At 49.9% G+C, this 26,262-nt stretch overlaps 1 protein-coding gene across 1 annotated transcript in view; it reads left to right on the top strand.

Annotated features, from left to right (window-relative positions):
• LOC116501437 (iporin-like) overlaps positions 1-25,383 on the top strand; it is a 70,624-nt gene extending 45,241 nt beyond the window's left edge. The window contains exons 2-12 of the mRNA XM_032207009.1: positions 337-2,415; positions 3,868-4,647; positions 5,160-5,360; positions 6,261-6,404; positions 7,522-7,598; positions 9,621-9,795; positions 20,184-20,289; positions 21,271-21,317; positions 22,940-23,915; positions 24,195-24,368; positions 24,542-25,383. Of these exons, the coding sequence (XP_032062900.1) occupies positions 444-2,415; positions 3,868-4,647; positions 5,160-5,360; positions 6,261-6,404; positions 7,522-7,598; positions 9,621-9,795; positions 20,184-20,289; positions 21,271-21,317; positions 22,940-23,915; positions 24,195-24,368; positions 24,542-24,617 (4,728 nt within the window). The 5' untranslated portion in view covers positions 337-443 and the 3' untranslated portion in view covers positions 24,618-25,383. The remainder of the gene's footprint in view (positions 1-336; positions 2,416-3,867; positions 4,648-5,159; positions 5,361-6,260; positions 6,405-7,521; positions 7,599-9,620; positions 9,796-20,183; positions 20,290-21,270; positions 21,318-22,939; positions 23,916-24,194; positions 24,369-24,541) is intronic.
• Positions 25,384-26,262: the final 879 nt, after the last annotated feature.

The raw sequence follows: 26,262 nt of genomic DNA, 5'->3' as shown, positions 1-26,262 counted from the left end.
CCTGTTTTCCTGTGAGTCTGCAATGCCATCAGCAGTAAGGTCTTCATTTGACCCAAAGCCTGTGATGCCCTTCGACCACTTGAGTGAAATCAGTTACCCTAGGTAAGTTTGAGAGGGGTCATCTGGAAGCACAAACATTGTTCCTGGAGTCCAGGGAGAGAGAGACATGTTTGTCTTCCATTGTAATGCTTTCCCTGAAGAAAGATCAGTCAGGTACTTGTACTGACAAGGACCACTCTGTTTAGCTCATGAAGTCTTCAGCCAAACCAAGGATGCTTTAAATATTCACTGCCTTTCCTGAGAAGTGACTTTCTTTGTGTTTTTGTCTCTCTCTAGGTATCTGAATTCCCCCATGAGAAGTGTCCTACCAGCCTCTTATGCACAGCCCTACCTGTCCATGGGTAGCACCAACTTAACTGATGTCCTGAAGAACATTCCTCACCATGGATAGTCCACCAAAGCTGACTGGTGAAACGCTGATTGTCCATCACATTCCCCTGGTGTATTGCCAGGTCCCAGATAGACAGTGCTACTCCGTGAACAAAAGGACCAACCCCTTCTGTCAGCCAGATCTCAGCATTACACGGACCTCTGCCCTTCCAGAAAGAGACCTCTCACAGACCAACTCCTTGGTGTACAGCAGCTTTTTCCGGACCTCCAAAAGTTCAGCAGAGGCCTCAGACAACAAAGAAGGAAAAGCGAGGGACTTGATCGTCCCTAGTGCCAGCAAGCGACACAACCCTTTCTTACTGAACAAGGCTGAAGACCTCAGCCTCTTTGGGGATGACTTGGGTCCAAAATCTGTCCACCTTCACAACTCCCTTGTCGCTGGCAAACCTCCCTTTCATCTGCATGAGCTAGCCTTGCCTCCTTTCCACCTCCACAACTCCAACCACATTGTGAAATCCTGGAACATGGCCAGCTGGTCCAGTGTGGTAGATGGGCAAGAGGAAAAATTCAGCAGTGATGACATCCAGAAGAGGAACAATGCGAAATGGTGCCACCAGGCCACAGAATTCATGGAGCTGGATGAATGCAGCTGCCATTGCGGCAGCTCTTCCAGCTTCTCCTTTGATGGTGGCGACCAGGAGTGGAACCAAAACACAGGTGAATCACTGAGGAATCAGGATGCACTGTACAGCCGGACATGCAGCTGTTCCAGCTCCGAGCTCCATCACTGTCACTGCTACAGTTCGTCAAGTCAGTCTGAAGTGATTGACCAGCAGATGGGCTACATCAGTGACTCTTCCTGCAACAGCTCTGATGGGGTGCTGGTGAACTTCAGTGCTCTCTACAACAAAATGAATGGCCATTCTCAATCTAACCTGAATTTAACCAACCTGTCCTGTGACTCTTCCTTCTGCAGCCACTCAGACATGGGAGCATTTTACCTGGATTTGCATTCATCACCCACAGAATCCAAGATATTATGTGAGTTGCATCACCCAGAGAGTTCAGGGAAGTCATGTGAGTGTCACCACTCCTCCTCACCTGTCCTTGATGCTAACTGCAACTCCTACCACCTCCACTGTGAGCCTTGTACTTCAGAGAGCTCAGACTTCACTGCCTGCTTCCAGAGCCAAGCACGGCTTGTTGTGGCTACTCAGAATTATTATAAGTTAGTCACATGTGACTTGTCTTCCCAGTCATCCCCCAGCCCAGCAGGATCTTCCATAACTAGCTGCTCGGAAGACCACACCAAAAGTAGCCCAGCCCAGCCCACTGAATACTATCTTTTTAGAAGGCCTGACCTGAGACAAGAAGAAAGCAATGTGGAGTGCAGTGAAGAGGAGACAAAGGGAGAAACCACACAGAACATGATTGAGGGTCAGGTCTATGTGAATGTGTCACCACCTAACCTCAACACAAGCCAGCAGCGCTCCAGGAGCTATGATCAGAAACTGGACAGGAGTCCTAACAGCAGGCTGGGCTCTCTGGAGCGCATAGTGAGCTGTCCAGTCAAGTTGAGTGAAAGTCCAGTGATACCCATCCAGAGTTCCCCCCCGAAGCGAGTGACATCTTTTGCTGAACTTGCTAAAGGCAGGAAAAAGAATGGCACCTCCCCACTGCTCCGTTCCAGTGGCGATTCCTCCTTGGAGTTCTCCCCTATCCCTGAGACACAGCAGGATTGTCCAACCTTCCTTGAAGAAAGAGTTCGCCACAGCCAGAGTCTTCCACCCATGCCCTTCATCCATGGCCTGAACCAGAGCTGCGAGGGCTTCTATTTGAATCACCCTTTTGGGGACAGACAGGCTTTGTGTTCCACCAAAGACTTGGTCTCCACTGAGACCATCCCCAGTGGGCATGGGGCAGGTGAGCAAGCCTCTCTCTCCCTGCTGACGGAGGCAGATACCAACTTCTCAGGTAGCTCTGCCAGTGGCTGCGGACAAAGAGACGTTAGAGCCCGAGTAGACGGTAAGGAGCCAAACTAGGCAGAGTAGAGAAATAACAAGAAAAGCTTTTTGGAATTAGAGGGGAGTAGCAGAGGAATGTGCATGGCAATGAGACACCAAAGCCTGCACAGTTTCCTGGTCTACTGGTCTCTGGAACAAAGCCCTGCTGTGCTTATTTCAGACCCAGATCAGTGCAAGTGGCTTGTCCTTCTATTTCTTTAGAAAACTGAGGTTTTGTGCAAACCTCCCATATCATGTAAGGGAGGATAAGCACTTAGGGTCTGTGCAGCTTTGAGGATTGTCTCATTCTGACTCCCTTTCAGGGCACTGTACTCCCCCAGCCTGTGACCTGCCCTTAGCTCCCAAGACAGATTTACAGATGCTCCGTAGAGCCATGTTCCCAGCAGACAAAGGGAAGGGAACCATTGGGTAGTTTTTAGACTTTCTTTTTTTGGATCTATATAGAGCAGAGGTGGGGAGGGAAGTGGCATAGCCAACAGTCCCCTCTTGATGCAGGGCTCACAGAGATCTGTCTCTGCCAACATTTACAGTATGAGCCGTACAGAGATTAGAGGAGCTCTGTGTGTTTGCTGTAATATCCTGTCCATTTCTTCCACAGTGCATAGGCAGAGGTTCCTCTGGAGGAGGGCATGGACATTACCAGGGTAATTGTCCCAGCTGCCTCTGTGGGAAAGCCTGTAGCACCTGAATTGCTTTCCACACTGACATTGGCATTACATGTCTCCAACCGAGAGCAACATGCAAGCCTAGAGGGTCTGATAAGGGACCAGAGGGAAAGCAACCTCTGCTAAAGGCTATCTATAGGGAAAGAGGGCTGGCATACCCCATAGGGAGCAGGTAACACTGGGGGGGTCTGCTTGTGACAGGTCCTACAGTCCCTCAGCATCTTTGTCCCAGAATTTGCTGTGGGCTGGAGGAGTGGCAGGGATGAAAGCCAGGACCTTCCAGGCCATGCTGGCGTGCTGTGTGGGTGGAAATCAAGGAACCTGGTCAGCCTGGCCAGGCATGTTGTGCCTTTCAGCTGTGTCCCTTGAGATGTGACCCCATCAGGAGCAGCAGGCATGCACTCAGAGGAGATCAGGAGGTGGTGCACACCCTTAGGAAATTCTTGTCCATCATTTGCTGGGGCAGACTAACTTTTTCCAGGGTTGGAAGCTTCTAACTCTACTGTGGGCCTGATTTCACTGAGAATATTTGGGGCTGGTACAGGGAGAGGGAGGAAGGGAGCTGCATGCTTGGGGGGGGAACAGGTACAGGAGTTACATGTCCTTACCCTGCCAGCTCATGTGTGTAACTGGTTCAGACTTGAACCACTCTGCTTTTGTCACTGCTATATATCTCATCCTCTTCCTCCCACAGCTGAGATCATGTTCCCTTTTGCCTGTGATCCACCAAGCTCACGATGATTGTCCCTTTGCCCATTCTCATGCTGTCCCCCTTTCTCTCCCAAAAGGTGGCGGCACAGACAGCAAGTCTGTGGTGCGCTACAGCAAGGACCAGCGTCCCACGACTCTGCCCATCCAGCCCTTTGTTTTCCAGCACTATTTCAGCAAGCCACCCAAGGCCCGTGCTCTGCACAGCCATTTTGCCTCCAGCTTTTCTCAACTCTACAGCTTCTCCAGCAACCGGCCTGCCAGCCAGCAGATCTCCTCCAATTCCCAGACCTCTGCTACCTTGGCAGAGCAGGCAGCATCAGGGAGCCAAGCCCACAGCACGCTGCTGACCCAGCGCTCAGCGGATGGAGCTGCCTCCCTCAACGATGGCTGCATCAAAAAGATGGCCCCTGAAACAACCCGGCCATCCCCCCTGGGCAGTTATTCTCCCGTGCGATGCAATGTGCCTTTCTTTCAGAGCGTGGACTCCTCTTCCTCACCCACCGTGGAGAGAGCTGGAGAAAGCCAGCCTTTCAGGAGCAGGTCCTGCCCCATCTCTGCCAACCTGCTTCCTACCAGGTCTTCCCCTGCTGTCAGTGCCATGCAACCCTCCCAAGTCACCAAAGCTGATGCCCTGAGGCAAAAGGAGAACCCCAGGCTGGTTCCCAAGAAGGAGGCATCATTGGAGCCAAGCCCACTGCTCTCCAAGTACCAACTCCACAGTGGGTCTCTCCTGCCCCTTTCATTGAGCAGTGTGCCCATGAGCCAAGGTGGAGCCCATACAGATCCCCACTGGAGGAGTGGCAGTGAGACGAGCAGCTCTGGTCCCCTGAGCAGCATGGGAGTACGGCACCTCAATGGTAGGTACCTATCTACCAGGATGTGCTGGCGGGGAACATCTCCAGCTCCCTGTCTGTGGCTGCCCTCTATAGCACCACCTTTCCCACAGCAACAACCTGAGCCAAAATTGCATCTGTGTGCTGCAGCATCCAGCAGCCCTTGTGATCACTGCCTGCAAAAGAAAGTCATTTGTTAAGAGCATGTCCCTCCAGTCCTGACTCCTACACAGTGTCTCCTGAGAGGGATGCTGATCTTACATCTCCCCATGCTGGGTTCTGGCACCCTGAACCTTCTCCTCCTGTGCCTGCAGCCACCAGGCCTCTTGGGCTCCTGCCCTGCAGTGCCAGGCTATGGCCTCCACCTCCCCCTGTGTATATGTGCTAATGCCCTGAAATGCTGCTGGCCTTAAATAACTTGCTGGCTCTCTTTCTCTGTTCTTCCTCCTTCTCATCCTTCTCTCCCCATTTGCCCTCCACATCCTCCTGTCTGCTCACATCCTCTCATCTGTTGCACGCTGCCTGCGGAATTGTAGCGAACCACCTCTCCCCTCAAGTGCTGAAGTGGCGAGAGTACAGGCAGAGGAACCCCCTGGGCCTGGACTGTGCTTCAGGGCTGCCTGGCTTAGCCAGCAGCGTAGACAGGAGGCAGCAGGAGCCCCAGCTGAACCAGGGGAACCCCATCTTTGAGTTCCCTGGCACCCTCAACACCAACAATTTCCACTGCAAGCTGAACGGTATGCACCGCCCTTCTGCTGGGGGGTCTGGGGGTGACCTTGGGGCTCAGGTACAATGTCTCAGCTATGCCTGGCCTCATCACTGCTCTGCCGGCTCTGAGCAGGAGGGTCGATGCATCTGCTCACAGTGGGGCTGAGGGGTGCAAGAGGAAGGTGAAAATTGCCTTACTGGTTGGTAAGGCAATAGAAATGGAAAGGAGGCTATGTGGAGCCTCCTTTCTTCTCCATGAGCTGAGAACAGTCAGGTCTGGCTCTGGGCCAGATTGAAGGGCCAGCTCAAACCTCAGCAAATGCTCCAGGCCTGTGTCCAGTTTGTAGTTCATGTCTTACATGAACATGTCTTACAAGGGATTGTGCCCGTTGGAGACCTCATGTCTGTGTTCCAGTGGCTGCCCATCTGCCCCAGCATCTCTCAGCATGCTAGATGTTGGGCTGTAGCTCAAGACTCCTGGAGAAGTCGCCCCTTGGAAACAGAGCCCATCCCAGGGGCCAGGCAGAAGGCATGTTGTTTATTGCCTATCGATGCCTGTGAGTGACAAGTAAGGATTCTGGTCTGCTCTTCTTCTGACCCACTTGCATCTCTGCTGGGGCTACCTGCACAGCAGCCCTGAGAATCTGCTGCAGTTAGTTTTTCTTTAGCACTAGCCCATGCAGGTGAACCTCCCACAGCATGTTCCAGTGCCCATGGGTCCTCAGCCAAGCTAGAGCTGGATGTTGGGTGAGCTGTGGGGTTGAACATGTTGCAAACCACTGCTGGTAGAGTAGCAAGCCTATAGTCTTGCTGCCCCAGTCTTGGACAGAGAGATGGGAAGACTCCTGCTGGTGCAGCCTGCTTCTGGGAAAAACAATGTGGGAGAGGCTTTGGGGCTGACCTTTCTCCCTCCTGTCTTGGCCCTGCAGGACAGTCTATGAGGCAACTCCAGCTTACCTACACTGACTTCTTCCCTGACTACTTCTCACTAGCTGAGAAGCCCCCAGCTGAATTCTGCCTCTCCCCGGATGGCAACACAGAGTCCATTTCTATCGACTTGCTGCAGAAGAAGGGTGAGCCTGTGTGTCTCTTGTGGCAGTGGAGGAGAATGTGGCATAGCACAGCATAAGGCAAACAGTGCTTCTCTTTCTCACCTCATCTCTGTAGACATAATGGTTTCTTTGCCTGCTCATCTCTGCTGTAGCATCATAACTAGACATTCCCCCTTGACTGCCAGCTGTTTCCATGACATGTTCATGTGTTCTCTGCACCTCGCCACATGCTACAAAGTATATATGAGCTGCTTGTCCCAGGAAGTATGATGATAAAAGGCCTTAAATCCACAAGAATGTATGAAGAGAGAAGGCAGGTATGGGAGCATGACCCTAAGGCAGGGCATGCTGCCACCCCATCTCAGTATAAAGGATAGACCTCTGAATCTGTGTGGTGTTGCAGGTGTGCTAGCCTGAGTGTGTGATTTAGTTAAAAAGTCTGTTGGGTCCTATATGGTGAAGCCTTTATAGGGTGGGAGCCTTTTAAGGGTGGGAGAAAAGATTCCAAAGCAGGACAAGATACGACTGTGATAGGACCCATACTAGAGGCAGACTTGAGGGCAGGATTCTGGCAGCTGCCTCTGTGTCATGTTGGAGGCAAGTGATGTGCAGAAAGGTTCCCGTGCCCTTACCAGTTATGTGTTTGTGATTCCTAGATGGCAGCCTTCCCCTCTGTTCCACTTCTATTCTTGCATTGTGCTGGAGCAGATGTCAGATTAACCACCACTGGCTTGTTAGTGTCATTACACAGCTTGCCAAATGCATGGTTTCTGCCCTGTCATTGCCTCAGATCCCATTTCTGCTCCCACAGGGGATGCAATGGAGGTGATATTCCATGTCCCTTGGGAATATTTGACAGGATGTCTTATCAGTCACTTAAGTCTTCAGCCACTTCTAGAGTTTGTCTTACTCCCAGGCTGATGCTTGAGTGTTAGAACCAACAGGGATAGATTTGCTGAGGAGTTAGGACAGACTTTGCATGCTTTTGGCAGAGATGAGGCATGAGCCGATTATGTCCCCAGAGAGACTACATGTGCTGATGCGGCCTGGAAATACCCCTGCCCATTTCTTCATGAAATATTTGGTCTGGGTCTGTCCTAGAAGCCCCTTGGGCAGCTATGATTCTCTTTCCCTCTAGATCTGGTGAAGGCAATCAACACTGCTGTTGACCTGATTGTGGCTCACTTTGGAACCAGCAGGGATCCAGGGGTGAAGGTAAGTCTTGCTTTCAGTATGGCTGCTCAACATCATGAGCAACGTAGAGAGGATGGAGAAAGATTGCCTCTCCATTCTTTTCCAGTTCAAAAACTAAGAGGCATCAAGTAAAGCTAGTAGTACCAAGAACAAAACAAAAAAACCTGATGTTATGTCATGCAGCAGACAGTAAATGTGTGACAGTTCTTGCTGCATGATATTGGGGATGCTAAAGATTACATGTGTTTAAGGGAAGATTGGAACAATACAGGGAAGGGAAATTCATTGATGTCTACTACACACAAAGGAATCATGTCCACCTTAGGTAGTCCTAGTTGTAGGCTGGGACAGCATTATTAAATTGAAGTATTATATATTTTTGCTCCAGTTTGACTGTTTCTTATGTACTTGCATGATATACTCTACCTGGTAGAGAATACCAGGCCAGCTGGACCTCTGGTCTGATGCAGTACAATGGCTCTTTATTCTCATATAGTAGAGAGTTCTGTCTTCTTTCTCCATCTGTCTTGTGATTGTGCTCTGGCACTGGTGGCAGGGCACAGTGCAGTTCTTTGATGTATGACAGGACTCCATAATGATAAAAAATGTGTTAGTCATTGTACATCTGGGGCAGGTGGTCTTTCCCTATGGCCTTTACCACATACCCACTGGCTTCGGAGTACATCTTGATTGCCCATGGCTGTCTTTGGCTTGTGCTCCTCTCACCTCCCATTTCTGGACTAACACAAGCAGAGCAAGCTTGTTTGATTGACCCAGACAGTGTTTTCAGTCCTGTGATGCTTAGCGTGTTTGTGGTTCTTTCTCTCAAACCTGAATAATATCCTTCAGCTGCAGGGACTTTGGGGCAGCAATGTAACACTGTCTGGAAATGACAACTGCCCCTGGAGTGCCATCCCCAAGGAGAAATTTGACTAGGACAGATTCCAAGCCAATTCAGTCTTATCTCACAGCCCAGGGTAATTTGACCCTAATTACAATTGTTGCTGAGGCAAAGATAGTTATGCAGTGTAACTTGAGCTGTTTGGATTTCCACAGCTTTTTGAAAACTTCACTGTGAATTTCCTATGCTTGCTGTCTTGGTTTGGGAAATAATTGCAACATTCACCCATTACTTTACTTGCCAGACAATGCTATGGTTTTGATCCAGGGTTTCTTTATGTGTCAGAGTGACAAGGACTGAACATTCACCTGTCAAAAGGAAGCACCGGTACATGATGCTCCCATGCTTGATGGATCTGGCAGGATTATTCCTGACCCAGAAGTTCAGTCCTGAGTTCAGGACTTTGTGGACCCATGCCAACTGGCCAGTGTAATTCCAGCTCAGCTGGTAAAATCTGTGTCCCGAATACAGCTGCCTTGGACCACCAACATGATGTGTAAGGTCCAGGGATGACCCCTTTGGATTGACCCTTGGCATCTCAAGGACTGCATGCAGCAGAATGTGTCCTTCTCTGCTGATGCTGGGCTCTTACATGCCTCCTCACTTCAGCCTGGGCTCTGTCCAGCCATTTTCCCCTCATCCTGTTTATTTATAGGAATCCCTAGGAATTATAGCTCAGTTTGTCACTGACTTAAGTTTTCCTTAACCCCTCTGTGCTGGAAGTTTCTAGGTCACTTTCTGCTTCCTGCTTCTAAAATAGCAATGTGAAAATCTTCTACGGCAGCAGAAAAAGTCCCATCTCTTTTCTTCCTCCAGCAAGACAGCCTTGGTATACCTGTGAGCAGAACTGGGTATCCCTTCTAACTTGAATATCCACTTTCCAAGCTGGGATATTCTCTTACCAAGCTGTCGCCTTATCTCAGCCTGGGTCAGACCTTGCAGAGAGCAACCCAGAATTGTTTTATGAGGCAGCAAGGGTGAAGAGGAAGAGCCTGCCTGTTCCAGGAGCTGCTGAGCTTCATCATAGCCTGAGTATTGCCAGCTAGGTGACTGTAGTAAGCAAGTGGTACTGGAATGTTTGCATGTGTTTGTACCATGTAGAGTAATTGCCAACCCTCTCCCTGTTGCCTCTTCTTCCTTAGGCCAAACTTGGGAACAGCTCCGTGAGCCCCAATGTGGGACATCTCATCCTGAAATACCTGTGCCCAGCTGTCCGGGACATCCTGAGTGATGGGCTCAAGGCCTACATCCTAGACATGATCATTGGCCAGAGGAGAAACATCCCCTGGAGCGTGGTGGAGGCATCAACCCAACTAGGTATGGAGGATATGTGGTGATGCTTGTCACTCTGTGGTACTGCTGTGCTGTGGCTGGGAAGTGCTGGGGAAGGTCCAAATTCTCCTATAACAGGCCCTAGCAATACAAAAAAGCCCAGACAAAAAACAAAAATAATTCCCTTTTTCCCCCCTCTGAGTTTCTGGGTTGTTTCTAAACCTTCATCTTTAGCCTTGCACAGCTGCAGGTGTAAGGCAGAGCTCTGATCTATAAGAAAATTTGCACACACAGCTTACTGCTCTCAAGTATGCCCACGTTGCCTGCACCCTCTGCTAGTACCAGTCTGCACCCCAGATTGGGGCAGTGGCTACCATCCAGCAGAACTCCTTTCTGAGGTTACAGATGGCAGGTCCACGCTGATTTCTGCATTATGAAGAGCTTACAGCCAGGGCTGGGGAGCCTTCTAGCCTGTTTGTGGCAAATCTCCTGCTCTGGGTTTCTCTCTGTGATTGCAAACACCCCAAATTATAACTAACAACTTCAATGTTATTTTTGCCTGGTGATTCTGAACCGAGGGACATGATTGTCCCTGAATTGTGGGAGGCAGGTCCCTGGGGCACCTTCATGTATTGAAACTCTCCCAAAGTTTTGGACTGACAGCCTGAGAAAGACTGCAACCCATCTCTTCTGTGGAGTCTAACTGTTGGAACGGAGTGAACTCATCTAGTGGAGGGTCATGTAGACATGGGAGCTGGACACATTATCATAGAATCATAGAATATCCCGAGTTGGAAGGGACCCATAGGGATCATCGAGTCCAACTCCTGGCACCACACAGGTCTACACAAAATTTTAGACCATGTGACTGTAATAAGCGGCTAAGTCCCAAATAGGGTTACAATCAAAGTTTACAATTTATTAAACGAATAGAGGTAAGCAAACAGCGCTGGGTGTGCCGAGAGTCTCTGCTCCACCAAGACGCACACAAGTTACATCAGGTGGCTTGTTTTTATGCTCCTAGGCTCCTACATATTCATTATTACTTCTAGAAAAGGCAGGGTTATTATAATTAGTTTCCGGAATCCAAACCCTCCTACTGGAGCATGCGTATCAGTCTCCAGTGGTCCCTCTGGGGGTCTCTTGTGCTGTAGGCTCGTAGTCTTCCTCCTAGGCTTTTTTTCTTGTCCTTCTCCTTTGTCCAACTTGGCTGTATGTCAGAGACTTGTGCAGCGTCCTCTGCAAGCTTTTTCTTTTAGTCGTTCTTCAACTTTCCCATTCTCCTTAATCTCTTGGCCAGATATCAGAGACTTTCATAGTGTCCCATGCAATAGTCATAATAGTTAGCAGTTATTCTGAAACCCCTTTGTTCTCTTATCTGTTATTGACACAAATTGCTGGACTATTCCTTTGCAAGATACAAGAACTATATACATTAACCACTCTGTTTTTCTTAGACTTGTGGTTATACAAGGGTATGTAAGACAGAAGGTCACATTCATCATACCACGTGGCCCTAGCATTGTTCCATATTGACAGGAATTAGATGAATCACATTTCACAATCCCCCATCTCCTTTTTCATGGTATTGATTCGTGTTTTCCTTTCCAATCGAGTCAATACTTGCCGAATTGATATCAATTTTTGATCTTTGTTTGTTTTTATTATCATCAGGGAATGGGTTTTCACTTTCCCTGGTTCTGGGTCAACAGGTACCGCAGATATTTGCATTCCTTGTATAACCGAGTGTATTAGTCTGGTAATGCAAGGTATTAAACATGGAATTATTAACAATCCTCCACATATCCCCAATACAACCATCCTTATTTTAGCAAACCAATCACTGCCTATAAAACTCCCTCCCATAATCCTCTTAGATCGATTCCATTCCAAGTCTGAACTGGGACATGTGCAATTTTCTTCATTTCTTTTACAAGTTCATTTACAGCTTTTCTTTCTATTGTGGTTTAACCAAGCTGGCAGCTAAACACCACACAGCCATTTGCTCACCTCCCCCCCTCCCTCTCTGGGATGGGGGAGAGAAACGGGAAAGTGAAGCCTGTGAGTTGAGATAAAGACAGGAAAATAATAATGACAATAATGATGATAATAGTACTACTAGTAATAACGTGTGCGAAACAAGTGATGCACAATGCAATTGCTCACCACCTGCTGACCGATGCCCAGCCTAACCCCGAGCAGTCCGGCCCTCCTCCCAGCTCTTGCTGCACCCCCAGCCTGCCCTTTGGCAGGACAGAGTGAGAAGCTGAAACGTCCTTGGCTTGGTGTAAGCACTGCTCTGCAACAATTAAAACATCAGCATGTTATCAGCACTCTTCTCATCCTAAGCCAGAACATAGCATTCTACCAGCTACTAGGAAGAAACACCCTCATCATCAATCTCTAAACAGCAATTACTAAGGTTAAATTTTCCTCCTTCTTGTGCTAGTAAATAATCCAAAGCTAAGCGATACAAAGCAGTTCTCATCTTGGTATTTTGCTTTGCAATTATTCCAAGTGCATCTCCAGTTTCATTTACAGCTATTTCTATTGCAGCTTGTAACCTAACTATTCTATTAAGCATATATATTGGGGTCCTATAGCCCCAGGATCCGTCTTCTGCCTACGTAGCTGGATCGTAATAGGCAAACGCCTTCAATCAAGGGGTTGGGCCTGCTTTCAGGGTCGATTTGGGCTTGTGTTACTATTCAGCCTGTCGGGGTGATCCAGCTCCTGGAAAACAAATCACAGTTTTATATGGGTTTAAAAAAATGTTCTTATGTTATTTTCTCGGGACAACCCAACCTTAGTGCGAGAGAAGTCCAGTTGAGGCCCTCTCACTCGGCAGTCAATACCCATAGGGGTTGCCTCCCTCAGTAGACCATACACACCGCAGTGGAGGGTCCTGCCCAAGTCTTGCCTTCTCCCTTTCCTCCCTTTAGGCTTGCCCCCTTTATTTGGCATCCTGAATTCATGCAGAGCCTCATTACCAGAATATGAGTTCTTCTTTAGCTTTAGTTTCAGTTCCCCAGGAGTGGAATCAACCATCCAAGCTTCGTTAATTATTGGTCCCTTTACTCTGGATGTGTGGGTCCAACCCCTTTCTGCTATTCTCACAGCCATTTCAGTAGTAAGCAAAACAAGGTACAGTCCCTCCCATCAGATATTCAATGATTCTTCCCTCCAGGTGTTTATTAAGACCTTGTCTCCTGGTTGTATCTTAAGAATAGCAAATCCTAAATGTGGTGTTTGAGCCATCATTCCAATTTCACATGACTAAGCACACAGTCCAAATGCTTCTTAAATTCAGACAGGCTTGGTGCAGTGACTACTTCCCTTGGGAGCCTGTTCCAGTGTGCTGTCGTGGTTTAACCCGGCCGGCAGCTAAACACCACGCAGCCGTTCGCTCACCCTCCCCCCTCCCTCTCTGGGACGGGGGAGAGAAATGGAAAGTGAAGCCCGTGAGTTGAGATAAAAAGAGTTTAATAAGACAGGAAAAAAAAAAAATAATAATAATACAATGATGATAATAGTACTACTAATAATAATGTGTACAAACAAGTGATGTACAATGCAATTGCTCACCACCCGCTGACCGATGCCCAGCCTAACCCTGAGCAGTCCGGCCCCCCTCCCCCAGCTAGCCACCCCTATATATTGTTTAGCATGACATCAGATGGTATGGAATACCCCTTTGGCTAGTTTGGGTCACCTGTCCTGGGTCTGTCCCCTCCCAGCTCTTGCTGCACCCCCAGCCTGCCCGTTGGCAGGACAGAGCAAGAAGCTGAGACATCCTTGGCTTAGTATAAGCACTGCTCTGCAACAATTAAAACATCAGCATGTTATCAGCACTCTTCTCATCCTAAGCAAAAACATAGCATTCTACCAGCTACTAGGAAGAAAATTAATTCTGTTCTAACTGAAACCAGGACATCTATCCACCCCTTATTCCATACCATTTATGTCATGCTCAGGTTACACTCTTTTCCATACATTCTAATTAGTCACCATTTTCATCTAGGGTATATAGTAGTCATGGTAGTGATAACATACAGTATTATATAGTAATTAACATGGTACAATTCAATTCATGGGCTATTCTCACCCAGTATTAAATCCCCTTGAGGTACATACCTTACCTCTCCATTCTTTTGCATCACCCACCAAGTGTATCCAGGTCCCTGAGCAAAAGCAATTCCACGAATAGGTTTGCCTTTTCCTGAAGCAGGAGTAGCCCAGACTGTTTTACCCAGCATATTTCTTACATGCACTACAGGAACTTTATCCCCATCTACAGTACGTAATAAGTTTGATTGGGCAGGTCCAGCTCGGTTGGCAGATCCCCTAGTATTGACTAACCAGGTGGCCTTTGCCAAATGCATATCCCAATTTTTGAATGTCCCAGCGCCCATTGCTTTCAATGTAGTCTTTAACAGTCCACTGTATCACTCAACTTTCCCGGAGGCTGGTGCATGATAGGGGATGTGATACACCCACTCAATGCCATGCTCTTTGGCCCAAGTATCTATAAGGTTGTTTCAGAAATGAGTTCCATTGTCTGACTCTATTCTTTCTGGGGTGCCATGTCGCCATAGGACTTGCTTTTCAAGGCCCAGGATAGTGTTCTGGGCGGTGGCATGAGGCACAGGATATGTTTCCAGCCATCCGGTGGTTGCTTCCACCATTGTAAGTACATGGCGCTTGCCATTGCGAGTTTGAGGGAGTGTGATGTAATCAATCTGCCAGGCCTCTCCATATTTATATTTCAGCCATCGTCCTCCATACCAAAGAGGCTTTGACCGTTTGGCTTGCTTGATTGCAGCACGTTTCACAGTCATGAATAACCTGTGCTATAGCGTCCATGGTCAGGTCCACCCCTCGATCATGAGCCCATCTGTATGTTGCATCTCTACCTTGATGACCTGAGGTGTCATGGGCCCATCGGGCTATAAATAATTCACCTTTATGCTGCCAATCCAGGTCCACCTGAGCTACTTCAATCTTAGCAGCCTGATCCACCTGCTGGTTGTTTTGATGTTCTTCAGTAGCCCCATTCTTGGGCACATGAGCATCTACGTGGCGTGCCTTTACAGCCAGGTTCTCTACTCGGGCAGCAATATCTTGCCACAATGCAGCAGCCCAGATGGGTTTGTCCCTGCGCTGCCAGTTGCTTTGCTTCCATTGCTGTAACCACCCCCACAGGGCATTTGCTACCATCCATGAATCAGTACAGAGATAGAGAATTGGCCATTTTTCTCGTTCAGCAATGTCTAACGCCAGCTGAATGGCCTTCACTTCTGCAAACTGACTCGGTTCACCTTCTCCCTCAGCAGCTTCTGCAACTCGTCGTGTAGGACTCCATACAGCAGCCTTTCATCTCCGATGCTTTCCCACAATACGACAGGACCCATCAGTGAACAGGACATATTTCTTCTCATTCTCTGGTAACTGGTTGTACAGTGGGGCTTCTTCAGCACGACCCACCTCCTCTGATGATGATATCCCAAAGTATGTGCCTTCTGGCCAGTCCATAATCACTTCCAATATTCCTGGGCGACTGGGGTTTCCTATTCGAGCCCGCTGAGTAATCAGTGCAACCCACTTGCTCCATGTAGCATCAGTTGCATGATGCGTAGAGGGGACCCTTCCTTTGAACATCCAGCCTAGTACCGGCAGTCGGGGTGCTAGGAGGAGCTGCACTTCAGTACCGACCACCTCCGAAGCAGATCGAACTCCTTCATATGCTGCCAATATCTCCTTTTCAGTTGGAGTATAGCTGGCCTCAGATCCTCTGTATTCCCAACTCCAAAACCCCAGGGGCCGACCTCGAGTTTCCCCAGGTTCTTTCTGCCAGAGGCTCCAGGTGGGGCTGTTCTTCCCGGCTGCAGTGTAGAGCACATTCTTTACATCTGGTCCTGTTCGAACTGGCCCAAGGGCTACTGCATGGACTATTTCCTGCTTGATTTGTTCAAAGGCTTGTCGTTGCTCAGGGCACCATTCAAACTCATTCTTCTTACGGGTTACTTGGTAGAGAGGGTTTACAATCAGACTGTAATTTGGGATGTGCATTCTCAAAAACCCCACAACACCTAGGAAAGTCTGTGTTTCTTTTTTGCTAGTTGGTGGAGACATAGCTGTTATTTTGTTGATCACATCCATTGGGATTTGACGACGTCCATCTTGCCATTTTATTCCTAAAAACTGGATCTCTCGTGCAGGTCCTTTGACTTTATTTTGTTTTATGGCAAAACTGCCCTTCAGAAGGATTTGGACTATTTTCTTTCCTTTCTCGAAAACTTCCTCTGCTGTGTCACCCCACACAATAATGTCATCGATGTACTGCAGGTGTTCAGAAGCTAACCCTTGTTCCAGCGCAGACTGGATCAGTCCATGGCAAATGGTAGGGCTGTGTTTCCACCCCTGGGGCAGCCGATTCCAAGTATATTGGACTCCCCTCCAAGTGAAAGCAAATTGTGGCCTGCACTCTGCTGCTAGAGGGATGGAGAAAAATGCATTAGCGATATCAATTGTGGCGTACCACTTGGCTGCCTTCGATTCAAGTTCGTACTGGAGTTCCAGCATGTCCGGCACTGCATCACTCAGTGGTGGCGTCACTTCGTTCAGGCCACGATAGTCCACTGTTAGTCTCCACTCACCATTAGACTTTCGCACTGGCCATATGGGACTATTGAAAGGTTAATGAGCCTTGCTGATCACTCCTAGGCTCTCTAATTGAAGAATTAGCTTATGGATGGAAATCAGGGAGTCTCGGTTAGTGCGATATTGCCGCCGGTGCACAGTTGTGGTAGCGATTGGCACTTGCTGTTCTTCGACCCTCAGCAACCCCACAACAGAGGGGTCCTCTGAGAGACCAGGCAAGGTAGATAATTGTTTAATGCCCTCTGTCTCTAAGGCAGCTATACCAAAAGCCCACCGGAACCCTTTTGGGTCCTTGCAATATCCTCTTCTAAGATAGTCTATGCCAAGGATACATGGGGCATCCGGGCCAGTCACAATACGGTGCTTTTCCCACTCATTCCCAGTCAGACTCACTTCAGCCTCCAATACAGTCAACTGCTGAGATCCTCCTGTCACTCCATAAATACAGATGGGCTCTGGCCCTTTATAGCTCGATGGCATTACAGTACATTGTGCACCGGTGTCTACTAAAGCCTTATGCATCTGTGCGTCTGACATGCCAGGCCATCGAATCCACACAGTCCAATAAACTCGATTATCCCTTTCCTCCCCCTGGCTGGAGGCAGGGCCCCCCTAATCCTGGTCAGAATCTTCTTCATTTCTGTGTTTGAAGGACTGTCTGCTGGAGGCTGAAGCAGCAAACTTTTCAGAGAATCTCTTTTTCCTGATAGTTTTCTTTTGTAACTCACGTACCTGTGCCTCTAGGGTCGTGGTAGATATTCCATCCCATTTTCTCATGTCCTCTCCATGGTCTCATAAGTAAAACCACAGGGTGGCACGGGGTGAGTACCCACCATATCGTCTTCCTTGTGTGGATGAACGCCTACCCTTGATAGCTGAGACACTGCTTTGTAGAGGTGCGGAGGAGAATAATCTCTCTTCAAGTTGGTGAACCTGTTCAGAAAGTTTCTCCCAAGTGTTCTCTTTTGGTCAGTGGACACTGGTTGGTTCAGGTGGGGAGGAAGATAGATTCTCTTTAAGTTGGTGGAACTCTTCAGAAAGTTTCTCCACAGCTGAGACGCAGGCCTGTAAGGAAGAGGAGAGACTTTCTTCGTACTGCTGGAGTTGTTTAGCCATTTCATCCACTGTGGGTTCCTCATCCCAGCACCGGAGCAGCCAGGTGACAAGCTGCTCACCTATACAGTGACCAAAATCTTTTCGCACATCTTGTAGCTCACGTTGGTATAGGTTTCGGGTAGTCACTGCTGATTTTTCGTCATCCTCATCTTCCTCCTCCTGAATCCCTGATGGCCCAGCGTCATCGTCGTCTCTATACCTAGATTTGGCAGAAGACTCTCTGCGTTCTAAACGACCTGAATCTCTATACCATTTTTTCCCCTTCTCTACAGGGGCAACTTGCACTGCTATAGCTCGTTTCTCTGACCCCGTTACAGGGTCTGCTACAGGGGTTGGAATACCCTCTGCAGGGTCAACTTGCACTGCTACAGCTCGTTTCTCTGACCCAGCCACAGGATCTGGAGTGGCTGCAGGAGCTGGAGCTGAAGCAGCTGCAGGAACTGGGACTGGAGCGGCTGCAGGAACTGGAACTGGAGCGGCTGCAGGAACTGGAACTGGAGCGGCTGAAGGAGCTGGAGCGGCTGCAGGAACTGGAGCTGGAGCAGCTGCAGGAACTGGAACTGGAGTGGCTGCAGGAGCTGGGACTGGAGCGGCTGCAGAGTCCACCATAGGGATCGCAGTGGCCGTTGGATCTGTCACAGGACTTGGAGTGGCCGCAGGGTCTGTCACTAAGTTGGTAGTAGTATCAATTGCAGCTCGATAGGCATGAGCCAGGCCCCAGTATGTTACAATGATTTGTGTTACTTTGGAACTGCCAGAATCCTGACACCTTTTTTTCAAGCATTCTGCCAGGTTTTTAGGATTTTGCAGTTGTTCAGGGGTGAATTTCCAAAACACTGGGAGTGCCAACTGCTCTAGATGCCTGCCCATATCCTCCCATACTCCCTGCCACCCACAACTATACTGCCTCCGGGCAGATCTCTGGATGAGCTTCCTAAGTAGTTGTTTAACTTTAAGCAGAACCTGAAGCGCATTCAGGAGACATAACAACAAGACCATGCTGGTCTGAGTATCCCAAGGATATTCAATATCTTGGAGAGCTATTGTAATAAGCTCGGAGGATAAGAGGGTGATGAAGGAGGAAGGGAGAGTGATCAAGGAGGATAAGGGGGTGGTGAAGGAGAAAGGAAGAGTGATCGAGTAAGAAAAAATATCTTCCCCTTTCCCCTCCACAGATTGACTCCCTAATGAAAAAAGGCAACAGGTATAATTGCTAATAGTTTCTGAAATACGGTTTCCAAAGTATAAAGTTGACTATGTTAATGAGTACAAATACCAAGTTAGAGTCATGACCAGAAATTTCATCCTCTCATAAGCCACTGTTACAACACACAGTACCATAATGATCTTAAACCAGGGCCCGGAGAGAATAAACAACATGACAGAGAGCACATATGGAAAATAACGTGCTATAATACTCAATTTGGAAAACAGGCGCAGCACAGTTGAGATTAAAGCAATCTGCTTTATGACAAGTGACTATTAAGCAGGTCTAATACTTATACCAATTTTAGTTTAACACACTCTGGTCAGATCTGCCGTTATCTCAACCTTTCGGGCCCCATGTTGGGCGCCAAAAAGACTGTCGTGGTTTAACCCGGCCGGCAGCTAAACACCACAGAGCCGTTCGCTCACCCTCCCCCCTCCCTCTCTGGGACGGGGGAGAGAAATGGAAAGTGAAGCCCATGAGTTGAGATAAAGACAGTTTAATAAGACAGGAAAAAAAAAAAAAATAATAATAATAATAACAATAATAATAATAAAATGGTGATAATAGTACTACTACTAATAATGTGTACAAACGAGTGATGCACAATGCAATTGCTCATCACCCACATACCGATGCCCAGCCAAACACCGAGCAGTCCGGCCCCCCTCCCCCGGCTAGCCACCCCTATATATTGTTTAGCATGACGTCAGATGGTATGGAATACCCCTTTGGCCAGTTTGGGTCAGCTGTCCTGGGTCTGTCCCCTCCCAGCTCCTGCTGCACCCCCAGCCTGCCAGTTGGCAGGACAGAGCAAGAAGCTGAGACGTCCTTGGCTTAGTATAAGCACTGCTCTGCAGCAATTAAAACATCAGCATGTTATCAGCACTCTTCTCATCCTAAGCCAAAACACAGCATTCTACCAGCTACTAGGAAGAAAATTAACTCTGTTCTAACTGAAACCAGGACATGTGCGAACACCCTCTCAGTGAAGAACCTCTTCCTGCTGTCTAGCCTAAACCTCCCCTGCCTCAGCTTGACACCATTCCTGCGGGTCCTGTCACTGGTGACTTAAGAGAATAGATCGGTGCCTTCCCCTCCACTCCCTCTTGTGACGAAGCTGTAGACTGCGATGAGGTCCCCCTCAGCCTCCTCTTCTCCATGCTGAACAGGCCCAGTGACCTCAGCCACTCGTCATATGTCTTCCCCTCTAGGCCCTTCACCATCTTCATCGTCCTCCTCTGGACACTTTCCAACAGTTTTACATCCTTTTTGTACTGTGGTGCCCCGAATTGCACACAGTACTCAAGGTGAGGCTGCACCAGTGCAGAGTAGAGAGGAAGGCATGGGAGCTCAGACATCTTCTGGCTTTGCCTGAAGGCTGCTTCCTGTGGTGCTGTTTTGACTTTGCTGACCACAACTAATCCCAGCATTTCACTTCTCTTGACAGGTCCGTCTACCAAGCTGCTGCACAGCCTCTATAGCAAGATCAGCCAGTACACAGAGCTCACCAACCACGACATGAGGTTCAACGCATTCATCTTCGGCCTTCTCAAGTAAGCAGGCTCCCTGGGCTGACTGCATGTCGTTGTCCAGGGCTGGCAGAAGGTGTTGCTCCTTGAGTGCAAGCAGGCACAGTTGCCAATGAAAAGACTTAAGAAACCTGGGAAGCAGCTTCCCAGTTGTAGGTGAGAGAAGGAAGAAGCTGAGAGCCTCAGGTAACACCAGAGGGATCAAAACCTACCCCTACTAGGCCAGGACTGAGAATGGTTGGCTGTAGCCCACTGAAGAACACTGTCAGCTTATCCTGACAAAATGCTAGGTGGGAAGAGTCTGTCTGCCAGGACTCATATAGGGATCATCACAACATATGCATATATTACTCCTGAAAATCCCTGTGACACTGCTTCCTAGGGCTGCAGTGAATCCCAGCACATGAGTCTCTGAAAGGGAAATTGCCCTGGTCCAGGACTCAAGGCTGACCCTTCTAGTTTGGATAAAGAGTGTAAACACTATGCACAGCGTTAAACAGAAAAAGTCAGTGGTGTTCTGTCTGCCTGTGACAGGATGAGTGCTGTTAGAATGGTACTTCCCTGTTCCTCTGCAGATGTGAGCAAGACCTTTGAGACTGGCAATGAAGTCCCCAGGGTCTCCAAATGTTGTGGGACCCTTAGGAGCAAGCTATGCCCTGCTCTCCTGACCCAGGCTGGCCCAGCTCTCTTCTTCTGGCACAGGATGCCGGCATACTTTGGGCCAAGCTTGATGCAGTGATTTCATGTTTGTAGTTGATTTGCCACTTCCATGTGAGCACTTCTCAGCAAAGCTAAGCTTTTTATATAGAAGCTAAGTGGTGTGGAAACTTCCTGGGAGCATGGCTGTTAGGGATTACAGTTACACAATGCCACATTGCAAAGCTAACAGGTTTGCTCCTTCACAGGCTGGGTGGCTGTGATCAGTGCATGCTGATGGGAGTGATGAAGGGGGCAAATTGATTTTTGCTTTTTCTCTTATTCCCTGCCCGTGTTCCCTTCTTACAGTATCCAGTCCTTGGAGTTCTGGTTCAACCACTTCTACAACCATGAAGGTAAGAGGCTGTGCGCTAGAGAGGACCAAATTCTGCATATTGTGCAGCACAGATCTAAGCTCTGGGACATATTTGTCTCTTGGTGGTCTCTCAGCCTGTTCTGCTCCCCTCTGCTCTGAGCTGAAGGGCTAGACTGTATTGCACTCCTGGTGTAGATGTTGCTGGATGGCTGTTCAGCTAAAGGAAGGGAGGTGGAAGTCAAAGCTCCATGCAGTTCCCTCCACCTGAGCTGTGGAAAGCCTGCCCACCTGTGTCCTTCCCAGATGCAGCTGGTAGCCAAGGCTATATCCTACAGTACAAATCCCTCAGTCTACCCTCAGGAGACCAGATCTAACCCTCCCCAAATGTCTGTGTCCCCTGTCCAGTGCCTGAGAGCTTCTTAGAACTGGAAGTGTGAACACTTATCTGAAACCCTTGAGGCATGTGAAATAGAAAGGAAAGCCTTACGGCAAACAAACAGCAGATTTTCCTGGATGTATCTGTTATTTTTCTTTTCAACCAGAAATGTTTCTGGAGTGTGTAGATAACCTAGCAGCAACAACCAAGCTGCCTGATGCCTAGAAGCTTCATGACTAAGTGCTAAGTGCACAGTGAGGCAGACACCCTTGACCTGCTGGATTCCCTGAGAGTGCTGCTGGCTTAGTGCATGCTCAGCCTAGGGCCCCATGCACTGCAAGAAGTCCAGCCCAATATCTTCTAGCAGGTTTGGGGGCTGACAGCAGGCATTGTTTGGGTCCATGTGTGCTGTCAGCACTTTGGAGCAGATTGCCTTTGTACTGAGCAGTGTAACAAGAGGATGCACCCTGTTTTTCTGGAGCAGGACAACCGTTGCAAATCTTCTGTTTCAGTTTGTTTCAAGCCATCATTAAGAACTGAAAGTGTGATATGGGATATGGTTTAGTGGGGACTGTTAGCTGTGAGGTTGGACTCGATGATCTTGAGGTCTCTTCCAACCTAGAAATTCTGTGATTCTGTGATTCTGTGAGGTGGAGCTGCCAGGTGGCTGAAGGCTAGGCATAGGGTTTGCAGATAAAGTGAAAATCCTGTCTGCAGTGTAAGTTTGTTAACTCACTGTAGACAAATGGGCACAGAGCCTATGCCAAACTCTGTACCTGTGAGTGACACCTGAAAATAAAGCTAGTGGCGGGGCAGTGTAGAAGTGGCCAAAGGAAGTGTAGGATGAATACTGCAGGTAGAAATACTATTCTATTTTCTGTTAGGATCCATGGTACAGCCCAGACAGATCCCTGGAAAGGCTGCATTCCACTGTCCCTGACACCTCTCCCTGTAGGGCACTGGTATTGGCCCAGATCTGCAGCTCCTTGTTCATATCCAGGGGGCTGGAAAAGAGAATCTTAATGTGTGCCAACCCGCTCTGATGCTTTTTGTTTGCACCCTGCTCCCATGGCATTTGCGACAGAGGTTGTTCCAGTGGGTAAGCTGACAGGCGGGTGGTGGCTGCAGGAAGCAGGATCTGGGCCAGTTTGCCTAGTGTTGAGCCTCACACTGCAGCCACAGAAGTGACCAGAAACCAGTGCTCAACTCCTTTCCCCAGTAGCTTCTTGGTGACTTGGAAAAGGTGGCAAGGGCCTCTCATCTAACCAATGCCTCTTGCCCTACAGATATCATCCTGGCACACTACCAGCCAGTGAGCTTCTTGTGCCTGTCTCATAGTGTGTGCCAGCCTCTTTTTGAGGAGCTCCTGCTCCTTCTCCAGCCTCTGTCCCTGCTGCCCTTCAACCTAGACCTCCTTTTTGAGCACCACCTGACACAGATGGGCAAAGAGCAGCAGCAGCAAAAGGAGCTGCTGCGTGTGAAGCAGGATCTGCTGCTTTCCGCACAATCTACCCTGCAGCTGATGCGGACGCGAGACAGCAGCGAGGATCCCGATGGCTGCAGCACTGCCCCTGAAGCATGCAAAGTGGGTGGCAGAGATGGTGGCGTGTCACCAGGCCACAGCCCTGAACGAGCTGCAAGTGAGAGGGTCAAGGGAGTGGGGGCCTCCTCTGGAGATGGGGACAGGGAGGAAGAGCGGAGGAAGGTGCGAGAGAGCACGTGTGAGGGGAAGAAAGATAAGCAGGCGGGCTGGTGGTACCAGCTCATGCAAAGCTCTCAGATTTACATCGAGGGCTCGACTGAAGGCTCGAAGCTCATCCGTTATGAAAAGAAGAAGGCGGCCTTGAGTGCTGTCCCCAGGCCAGATGAAACCCACAGGACACCACCTCCACGTGAAGGCGTGGTGGAGGGTGCAGAAGCCTGCCCCATTGCTGAAGGCACCTTGGAGGAGAAGCCCAAGGCCACCAGCAGGCCAAGTCCTGGAGCTGTGGAAGAGCCCCTGGAAAAGCCCCAGCAGGTACCAGCTGGTGAAGAGGTCAAGGAGCAGAGCTGGCTCTTCTGGATGGGCAGCCCCCCAGACTCAGTGGTTACAGAGCTGAAGCACAGCAAGGTGAAGGAGACTGGGACTCAGCAAAGTTTGGGAGCAGCAGCAGCCCCCCAAGAGGAAAGCAGCACCAGTGTGTCAGAGAGCAGCCAGCCCATCAAGTGGGGACACTTATTTGGGTCCAGGAAGGTGCAAAAAGAGCCCAGGCAACCTAACAGGTAGGGACATGGGTGGCTTAGGGCTGGAGGGGCTGGTTAAGCTGGAGCTGCATCAGTGTGGGCAAGAGTCAGGCCAATAGCCTACCTCTGGACTACACTGTGGTGGTACGGCAGAGGTGAATAGGGAGGTCTGTATGTCTGGAGAATGCTGGCTCCCTTGGAAAGGAAACAGTCTGGGGATTGCAGTGCATGTTGTGCGTGATCTAGACCTCTAAGGCATGACCTTGCCATGAGAGGTTGCCTTCCCCACCACAACCTGCTTCTCTCTCCTTCTTGCAGGTTGCCCTCCAGCTGGCTGAGCCTGGACAAGTCTGTGTTCCAGCTGGTGGCCCAGACGGTTGGAGCAAGCATGTGGCGAGAAGCAGCCCCTGAGCCAGAGCCCCCCCAGACAGAGCCACCTGAAGTGTCACCCGTGCCACAGCCAGCCCGGGAGCTGTGTCCCAACCCTCCCTGGTGAGCAGTGGCATGTGACTGTCCCACAGGGGCTGGGGACATGGTGGGATAGAGTTTACATGGGTCTGGCTGTTGTGGCAGGAGGGGTTTCTTCCTCCCTGGTGGTCCCTAGGCTTCAGTGGCGTGAGCATCCTGTGGTGATCTAACTCTTTCTCCCCTTCTTCTGCCCGCAGCGAGGTGAAAGCTCTTTGCCATCACATTGCCACCGAGGCAGGACAGCTGAGCTTCAACAAAGGGGACATCCTGTAGGTCATCTCCAAGGTGGATGGTGACTGGCTGCAGTGCAGCCTCGGCTCCGAGAAGGGACTGGTGCCCATCATGTACATCACCCACCTGGAGGATGAAGACTATTGATGTGGCTGGGAGGCCAAGCACAGTACTGTGGGCTGCTGAGGCTCCTCTGGGGATGCCCACCCTGCCGGAGGAACAGACACAGATTCTTGCTAGTTTCTTACCTTTCTTGCCATTACAGAATACAGTAACCATAGGTGGTTCTTTCTTGCTCTTCCTCATGCAGCTGCCAAAGGCCAAACCGGCCATGGGGCCTTCTGCGAGCTGCACCTCGTATTGTCAGGCATCGCCGTGCATGCAGCCACACCAGGGACCATCTGAGCCCCCTCCACCCCATGCCACCTCCAGCACCCGTAGGTGGTGGGCTTGTACATAGCAGGGATCCAAGCAGTCCCTGCCAGCACAGGTCTGGCTCAGTTTCACACTAGAAGGTGCAGGATGCTGGCCATGCCCTGCCGGAGGTGGCAGTACGGCCTCCAGCACCCGCGGTGTCATCAGCTACAGGGTGGGAGCACCGTGCACTGCTGCACTGCCTGGCCACAGCTATGGGGGGGAAGGGGTGCATGTGTGTGCAGAGCGAGGGTGTGTGGGGTCATGAGGAAGGCGCGTGGATGTTCAGTGTGATGTAGGTCAAAATTGGGTAGTGCCACCCTGTGCGGAGCTGGGTGCTGCGGGGGTGCCCCCGCGCCCTCCACACTAAGCAGGGAGCCAGTGCCTTGGATGCCCTGGGATGCTTGGTGGAGTGGGGTGGGAGGGGAGGGGGCTGAGGGCAGGGTCCCTGACAGGGCTAGGGATGGGATGCTATTTGGAGATGGAGGCCGTGCTCCCGGCAGGGAGAGCAGGGGATGCTCCCAGAGGGAGCAGGGGAGATGGGGATGGGGGGGGGGGGGGGGGGGGGGGGGGGGGAATGCTCCCTGTGGCGTGGGGTTGAGGGCAAGTGTTGTGCACAAGCACAAGGGGCTGCTGGGGTTCCTGGGCTCCTTGGCAGAGGCAATACCAGCCCTGCCTTGCCATATTCTTGGGGTGGGGTGGGGGTCCTTGCCTGCCCACTGGGTGGGGGACAGTGTTAATTAAAGGCCATGATAGTATTTGGTGCCTTGGCCAAGTGGATGCTGCTCACGGCATTGTGCCTGGGCTGGCTTCCCCGTGGCATGGGGCCCTGGTCTTGCACGGTTACCTCCTGCTTGTACATTGCTTAGTGGATGTCGCACCATATTTAATTTGTATTTCCCCATTAGAACAAGGTGTCTCACCTTTATTTATTTCTTTATTTGTGATGCATATTAATAAAAAAGGTGCTGATTGAAGTCCCTTGCTCTACAGCCTTATGATTTCAGCCTGACCCTGAGAAGGGCCTGGGAGATACCTGTGCTTTGTCCTGCCTCCAGCCATAGCCAGAAGCAGACCTTCAGAGCAAGATAGGTTGTCCCTTGCTATGCTTGGCTCATGGCAGACCATGGCACAGGGAGGAGATGGTCGCCACCTGGTCAAGAGTGGTAGATCCAGTCCCTGTATCATCCAGAGGTCCTTTCTTCACCCCTCCAAAGAATCCCCAGACCCAGGTTGGATGTGGCTGCCCCTGCCCCTGTGTTTCCTTTCTCCG

This window comes from Aythya fuligula, chromosome W (assembly GCF_009819795.1).
Source record: "Aythya fuligula isolate bAytFul2 chromosome W, bAytFul2.pri, whole genome shotgun sequence".
Taxonomy (NCBI): domain Eukaryota; kingdom Metazoa; phylum Chordata; class Aves; order Anseriformes; family Anatidae; genus Aythya; species Aythya fuligula.
The sequence above is the reverse complement of the archived record's forward strand: the minus strand, read 5'-3'. Positions and strand labels throughout refer to the sequence as shown.